At 44.0% G+C, this 8596-nt stretch overlaps 1 protein-coding gene across 1 annotated transcript in view; it reads left to right on the top strand.

Moving 5' to 3' along the window:
* Positions 1–3581, top strand: part of LOC110305384 (T-cell-specific guanine nucleotide triphosphate-binding protein 1-like) — an 8062-nt gene extending 4481 nt beyond the window's left edge. The window contains 1 exon segment of the mRNA XM_021177335.1: positions 2065–3581. Within this exon segment, the coding sequence (XP_021032994.1) occupies positions 2065–3316 (1252 nt within the window). The 3' untranslated portion in view covers positions 3317–3581.
* The last annotated feature ends 5015 nt before the right edge of the window (positions 3582–8596 follow it).

The raw sequence follows: 8596 nt of genomic DNA, 5'->3' as shown, positions 1-8596 counted from the left end.
CAGGCAACCCTGCGCTCCCGCTACCCCGGCGCTGATCCGGCTGGATGAGGCCTGTGGTCCTACTCAGGCCGGTTTTCTGCTTCCCTCAACTTTGGTAATTCTTTAGGGAGCTCATCGCTGGGTAAGGCTAACTCTGCCACTTTGCAGCTTTTTATTGCTTGTGACACTTCGCCTACGTGTGACAATCCATGCAATTTCCCACATCCACGTAGGTACGTCGTCCACTGGTACTGTTACTGTTCAGGTCTGTTTAATGGCCACATTGCTGAGATTTCACAAGTATATCATTCCTGTGACATCTAGAAGACTCAGTCTTGCAGCAGACTTTCTGGTCTTTTGACTCTGTAGTCTTTCTGCACCCTCTTCTGCAGTGTTGCCTGTCTTAGGTGTAAGGCTTATGTTGTATCAACTGAGGCTGAGCACCTCACAGTCAATTGCTGTCTTCATTGTGACTAGTTGTGGCTTTCTGACATGATCTCTGACTGCTGGGAAAAGGAGCATCTTTAATGGCTAGTGAGTGAGAGTCCCACATACCTGTGGGTATAAAGATAAGTATTCAGAAGCAGTGAGGAATTATATTTGGATGGGAAACTGGCCTTAGTGGGCTCTCTTCTGAGACCTTTGACCTACATGGCCACATATGGCTCATTAGGTTTTCACTTACCTGGCATGATTTTCTTCCTGTTCAGATAGCTTGAAGTCAAACTAGACAGTGGTCTGTCATCACCAACACACAAATGCCACAATGACACCTTTAGAGTTATCTCAATGTGATGGTGGTCATTGTACTTCATAGGTCTCACAGGTAGGTAGGCTATTCCTTTCCTCCCTTGGCAACATTCCAGCACCTTCTGATATTATGAAAACTGGTCCTCAGGAAAACACTTCTGGGTCAGATTCAGCTCAATTTCTCCAAGTTCTGTATCTGAAGTATGTGGTGACTTCACAAAAGGGACCTTCAACTTCTGAGGCTCAAATAAGGTCAACAGCAATAGCAAGTATTGGGGGAGTTTCATGTACACCACTGACAAACAACTCAAAATTTCTCCTGCCTGACAATGAAGTTTCTGTTACTCTGTGGCTCATGGGGAAGGCATTCTCAGCCATAGGAAGTGACATCACTTCATTTAAAGTATACACATATGTAGGCATGTGTTCCTACATGTACTATAAAAAATTTACGTAAATATGGAATAGTGATTCCCAATGTAGTCTTTTTCCATAGTTTTGTTTTAACTCTTTTTCCAAGTTAATCCATGTGTTTTCTTGAGTATATGAGCCAAGGTGATTTCTAGAAATGTTTTTACCTTAAAATTATGGACTACATTACGCACAATTTTTGTCAGAGTTCTCCCAGAATGTACCCCTCAGTGCTGGCTGTGTCTGCTGGATGCACAATCTCTTGGAAGCTGTGGTTCTTAGTTTGTCTTGAGTTCCAACCTCATCAACCCAGAGAGCACAGTTCCAGGGAACATAAAACTTGATCTTCTGAACAGCAGGAAGCAGGGCTCACTGGGCCCTCTTAGGAGTCTGCCTACCACACAGGCCATGTCCCACTTCCTCTAAGACAAAAGGGAGAACTTGCAGTTGATTGGACATTCTTTTCAAATCAGTCTTTACTCCCGTTTTCCTGTGTCATTCCCTCATTATATGATAACCTATACAATGAGGCTAGAGTTCCAGAGACCCTATGGACATCTTAGGAAAGGGTTCACATAAGGTTGAGGACACAGTCAGGGGAAGTATTGCTTCTTTTGCATTGAATGTACTGCTCTGTCCTTTTAGACTGCAGTGGGTAACTGTACAGAGTCAGTGGAGTCTGACTTAGACCAGCAAGTGTGAGGAAATTTCTAGGAGAAAGCAAAATCTGAACAAGAGGACTTGGTCTATCCTGGTCAGCAGTAGAAGCAGCAACTGAGAGAAATGCGGGAAGGCAATACTGGCTCTCATGGGGGACTGGGGAGGGTCCTGCTTTACTGTACAAGCAAACAGCAAGGCTTGTCCTGCTTTAATTAATGATTAGCATTTCTCTCCTCTCTTCTCCATTCAGCTTCTGTAATACAGAGCCATGGCTTGGGCCTCCAGCTTTGATGCATTCTTCAAGAATTTTAAGAGGGAAAGCAAAATCATCTCTGAAGATAACATCACCTTGATTATGGCTTACACAGAGGAAAGTAAGCTACAGAAAGCTGTTTCTGTAATTGAAAAGGCACTGAGAGACATCGAGAGTGCTCCTCTGCACATAGCTGTGACAGGGGAAACAGGCACAGGGAAGTCCACTTTTATCAATGCCCTGAGGGGGGTGGAGCAGGAAGGAGAAGCTGCAGCTTCCACTGGGGCAGTAGAGACAACCATGAAGAGAACTCCATACCCACACCCAAAGCTTCCCAATGTGACAATATGGGACCTGCCTGGCATTGGGAGCACTGACTTCACACCACAAAACTATCTGACAGAAATGAAGTTTGGTGAGTACGACTTCTTCATTATCATCTCAGCTACTCGCTTCAAAGAAAATGATGCACAACTGGCCAAAGCCATTGCAGATATGGAGATGAATTTCTACTTTGTCAGAACCAAGATAGACAACGACTTACATAATGAACAGAAGGGTAAGCCTAAGACATTCAATAAGGAGAAACTCCTCACGAAAATTAGAGATGACTGCTCCAGTCATCTTCAGAAGGCTCTCTGCAGTGAGCCTCCAGTCTTCCTAGTCTCTAGCTTTGATATATCGAAGTATGACTTCCCAAAGCTGGAAACTAAACTCCTACAGGATCTCCCAGCCCACAAGCGCCACATCTTCTCACTGTCTTTGCAAAGTCTTACTGAGGCCACCATTAACTGCAAGAGAGATTCCCTGAAGCAAAAAGTCTTCCTAGAAGCCATAAAGGCTGGAGCATTAGCCACCATTCCACTTGCTGGCATGATCAGCGATATCTTAGAGAATCTGGATGAAACATTCAATCTCTACAGGTCTTACTTTGGGCTGGATGATGCTTCACTGGAAAACATTGCCAACGATTTGAACATGTCTGTGGATGACATCAAGGTACACCTTCGATTTCCCCATTTGTTTGCAGAACACAATGATGAGTCCCTAAAAGACAAGCTATTTAAATATATCAAACACATTTCTTCGGTTACTGGTGGGCCACTCGCTACAGTAACTTACTATCGCATGACTTATTATTTGCAGATTCTCTTTCTTGATACTGCAGCCAATGATGCCATAGCTCTTCTGAATAGTACAGCGCTTTTTGAGAAGAAGGTGGGACCATATATATCTGAGCCCCCTGAGTACTGGGAAGCTTGAAAAAATAAGGCATGAGTTCCAATCAGTGTTCACTCTTAGCTTTACCTTGGGCACGACTTCTAGCCTAGTCCTGAGGAGGGGTGGAAAGTCTCAGTGGCAGGCCAGTGGATTCATGCTTTCCCTTCTCCGGATCCAGAAGATCACCATGGCAAGGGCTTATAGTGCTTATAGTAGAAAAAAAGAGTCTTCAACATCGTGCAAATATGAGAGAAAAGTATGTTTGCATTAAAATCATTTCTAAAAAATAAAACAAACACATGATGTGGCTTTGGTTTGCATTTTTCTCCTCAAATAAATCCTGGGTCTTTTACTCCTGCGAGAGTTTTCTCCTGCTTTTGTATTCTCACGGGCAGCTCTGATTGTCACATTGCCAAGTGGTATTTTGGAAACAGGGACAGCGGGTACCCTACAGAGTGTAGACAAACAAAGTTTAAACCAGAACTGGGTGTTCTAGGAGATTCTACGTGTTGTCAAGTTAACAATTAACATTAATAACCCCATGTAGTAACCAAACCCCGGATCTTTGCTGACCACGGTGGTATTGGTGCTTTGTCACTAAGGCATGTAAGCACCTCCACATTGCTTCTTCATAGGTGTATAGATGTATGGAAGATTGTTTTAAGCTAGTCACTCCGATGTGCCCTGCCACACTAGGCTTTATTTATTCTTTGCATCTATTGATTCCCTGAACTCTGTGGTCCTCCCTCTTTCCAGCCTCCACTGACACTTTTCTCCAGTCAGTTCAACCATCAACTCACGTGAGAGAACGGAGGGAACCTGCCTCTGTGTCCTGTGGCAGAGGTTGTCACACGTACATTGTGGCCTGAAGATGAATATGAGCCTGTGGAGAGATGTGCCCACCCACACTCCTAAAATATAAACCCCTGACTCAGTATAGAAAACACTCACTGCCCAAAGTTAGGTCAGACTCTAATCTGCTTCTGTGTGTTTCAATACTTCACAGAGGAAAGCTGNTGCTGACACCTTGCAGAAAGAAGTTGTCAGCAGCTAGCATGGACTCTGAAGGGAAGCTAGACAGCCCATGATGGCAAACATTGCTCTGGCAGGCCTTGCCCTTCTCCTCCATTCCCTCTGCCTTGCTAAAAACAAACAAACAAAACCCATTACATTCTATTCCTAAAACTAGCCTCCAAGGCCTATCTTGTTTATTTGATCATTTCCTCTTCCTCTTCCTGAGGTCAACTACCAAGATCTAGTTGTCAAAGAATTGATGTCCAGCAATCAAAAGCCCCTTTTGGCTCCCTAATTAATATGCACAATTAAAATTAAACACTTCATCCTAACACTGGGTTTCCATGTTTGCCTTTATACAATGCCAATTGCCTAAGAGCCACATTTGCCTCCTCTGAATCCAGAGGTAGACCTTTGTCCTACTCAGGGAAAATACCCTTTCCCATTTTCCCTTGTTCCCTTCTCCTCCATCTAGTCCCCTGTGTCTGTCCTTTAGTCCCTGCCATTTGACCCTTTGATGGGACAAATGAATTTCTTTTGTGCTGAGAACTTGGTCTTGGGGTCCTGAGGCAACACACTTTCATCCTGTCCTTGACAAAGTCTTTCTCTGATGATGGGAGCCCCCTGATCCTAGTTACAGGTAAGTACATTACAAGAACACATCACTGCCCACTGATAACAATATGCTTCTGTCTACTCAAAATGTGGCATAAAGCTAGTACCCCCACATCCTGAATATGGTTTATGTATTCTGTTGACAGGTTAGGAAGGTTGGAGAGTCTGAACCTGTAGGAAAGGGGCTGATGTCTTGAGGCTCCTTCTCTGATAATCTGGAGACAAAGTTATCCCTTGCCCCTACCACACACATTCTTACTGTTGTCTTGTCTAAGCCCTGAACATAACTGCTCCTTAGTTTCATGGTCACAACACAATTCTAGGAGCTGAAGAACTGGGGTACAGCAGCTGACTTCATCATGCCTGCATCCCTGACTCAGGTTTCTATGCTAATATAGCTCAAGAAGAGGAGGAGACAAAGGAGAGCAGCCACCTTTGCCTCTGGATAGCTACCAGGGAAGCTTATACGTTAGAGCCCTGATGTCATAGTGACTTGAGACCAAGAAAGAGTGAGTCAGTCACACAGAGGAACAAAGTCTGTGAAAAATCAAATCTGCTCACCTCAGAGCTAGGACACCCCCATTTCTATGAGAGGAACTCCAGGGTCTGTTCTTTAGTTACAAAGGAAATCCTGGGAGACCATCATCTTGGGGCAACCAACTGTACAAGGCACCATGCAAAGTGCATATATGTGTGTGGATGTGTTCCCATGTGGGCTGGCGTGTGTGTTTGTATCGGATTCAGTCTGCATGGATGTGTGCTTATGTGTAACCGATGACACAATACTTGTAGCTACATACTAGCCTCTAAAGTTAACAGTGAGTTATGAAGAGAGTGAGTTCAGCAGTTTCTTAGGCCAGTAAGATGCTGTGGTAAATGACTAATGATCAAATCGCTGTGAGGAGAAGAGTGTTGAACACAGGACAGAAAGGACAACACAGAGACAACCGTCACGGACTTGCAGATCCCAAGAAATTAAAGGAGAAAGGCCTGCCATGTGCATTGTGCAATGGTTAACTTTTCCATATCTGTCTTCAGTGAATCCATGATTAACCAGGAAAGCAAAAGGCTTACTGTAAACATGATAGCTTGGAGGAGTTTTAGCTCTCTGTAACTACGAACAGACAGTAACTGTGTGAAGGTCTGTGCTTAGAGCCAACCTCATTGTAAACAATAGGTGATTGCAGACTCTTCCCATTGGCCAAGCCACATCTGAAAAAAAAAAGTATGAAAATTGCTACAGGGTCTAAGATCAGCTCGAATTTGTAACATTAGGATGTCTATGTGTGTATGTGTGTGGAACGTGTTTGGGTGTGAAAAGACATATATTAAGGTTTGGGCGGCTATAACATGGAATACATATTAAATACATTCAGAAGCTCTTACTCATTTCACTACATTGTTAAGTACAGTCACTGTCAACCCCTTCCCATGAGAAACTGGAAGCACCAGTCAGGGGTCAGCCCAGGTCCAGCTGTGGATATGGAACACTGCCAGCTCTGCACAGGACCTACCGAATGGGAGGTGAGCAAACCAAGCCCTGGCCAGTGAGAACCGTCTGCCCCACCTCCCAGCAAGCCTCAAGTAGGAAGGTTCCAAGCTCAGAAAATAAATGCAATTGCCCAGGGAAATAAGAACACTCCAGGACAGGGCATTTGCATGCACTGGTGAGGCTCCAGTGCCAATGGAGCCTCAGAACTGAAATCAAGGAAAATGTCAGCTCTCCTGGGGATTTGTGAGCTAGAGATGATGAAAGTCTCAGGGGAGGCTGGAGGTCTGAAGAAAGAAAATCCAAGATAAACACTCACAGGTCTTCAAGAGAGACACACACACATCCATATCTCATTTTCTTCACCCATCTTTGTTCCATAGGGTCCCAGAAACCTTCAAAGTTCCCCAAAGGTTGGAATCCAGTGTCCTCCTGTGTCTGTTCTTTAATTACACTACCAAGCACTCAGCCCAGCAGAGCCAGTCATAAATTACCCCCTTCCACATCCTGTTTATCTTCCTAAGTGCAAGAAATGGTACAGGCCTTTCTTCTTTTTTTAATTAGATATTGTCTTTATTTACATTTCAAATGTTATCCCCTTTCCTAGTTTCCTCTCCAAAAATCCCCTATACCCTCCCTCTCCTCACCCTGCTCTCCAACCCAACAACTCCTGCTTCCTGGCCCTGGCATTCCCCTGTACTGGAGCATTGAACCTTCACAAGACCAAGGGCCTCTCCTCCCATTGATGACCCGCTAGGACATTCTCTGCTACATATGCATCTAGAAACATAAGTCCCGCCATGTGTTTTCTTGGATTTGTGGATTAGTCCCAGGGATCTCTGGGGGTATTGGGTAGTTTATATTGTTCTTCCTCCTAGGGGCCTGCAAACCCATTTAATTCCTTGGGTACTATCTCTATATCCTTCATTGGGGACCCTGTGCTCAGTCCAATGGATGACTATGAGCATCCACTTCTATATTAGCCAGGCACGAGCAGAGCCTCTCAGGAGTCATCTATATCAGGCTCCTGTCAGCAATGTCTTGTTGGCATCTGCAATAGTGTCTGGTTTTGGTGGTTGACTCCTCCATTGCTGGTGGGATTGCAAGCTGGTACAACCACTCTTAAAATCAGTTTGCTGGTTCCTCAGAAAACTGGATATTGTACTACCAGAAGATCCAGCAAGACTACTCCTGGGCATATACCCAGAAGATGCACATGTAATAAGGACACATGCTCCACTATGTTCATAGCAGCCTTTTATATAATAGCCAGAAGCTGGAAAGAACTCAGATGTGCCTCAACATAAGAATGGATACAGAAAATGTGATACATTTACACAATGGAGTACTACTCAGCTATTAAAAACAATGAATTTCTGAAATTCTTAGACAAATAGATGGATCTGGAGGATATCATCCTGAGTGAGGTAACCCAATAACATAGAACACACATGATATGAACCCAGTGATAAGTTCATATTAGCCCAGAAACTCAGAATACCCAAGATACAATTCCCAAAACACATGAATCTCAAGAAGAAGGAAGTCCAAAGTATGGACACTACAATCCTTCTTAGCAGAGGAAATAAAATACCCATGGAAGGAGTTACAGAGACAAAGTGTGGATCAGAGACTGAAGAAATGACCACCCACACCTTGATAGATGAACTAGGAAAAGCAGACACTGGGAGCTCAGGGGAAAGTAGAATTGCTAATGAGAGTAGACTGGGTTCTGAGCTGCAGAGAAATATGAAGGCATTCTCAGGATATTTGGAAAATGTGGACCAAGGTGTTTGGTGCAGGGCATGACAGGGTTTTCAGGAATGGAGGATAGTACAGAGGTGAAGTTCTGACAGGGAAGTGGCAATGAGCCTAAGGGGATGGTATAAAGTAACAAATTTATTCTGGGTTGACATAACACAAACATGTTTTATTATTATTGTTATTGTTATTATTATTATTATTATGTATTTTCTTCATTAACATTTCCAATGCTATCCCAAAAGTCCCCCATACCCCCCCCCCGCTCCCCTACCCACCCATCCCACTTCTTGGCCCTGGCATTCCCCTGTACTGAGGCATATGAATGTTTCTTTACCCAAGATAGGAAGCCCACCACAGACCAAGGCACAGATATCACCAAAGTTCAACTTTTTGAGCCAATGGGTTTTATTGGGGTTTCTAACACAGCAGGAAATACTCAA

This window comes from Mus caroli, chromosome 11 (assembly GCF_900094665.2).
Source record: "Mus caroli chromosome 11, CAROLI_EIJ_v1.1, whole genome shotgun sequence".
In the NCBI taxonomy this organism is placed as follows: Eukaryota; Metazoa; Chordata; class Mammalia; order Rodentia; family Muridae; genus Mus; species Mus caroli.
Note: the sequence above shows the minus strand (reverse complement) of the source record. Positions and strands in the feature narration are given on the sequence as shown.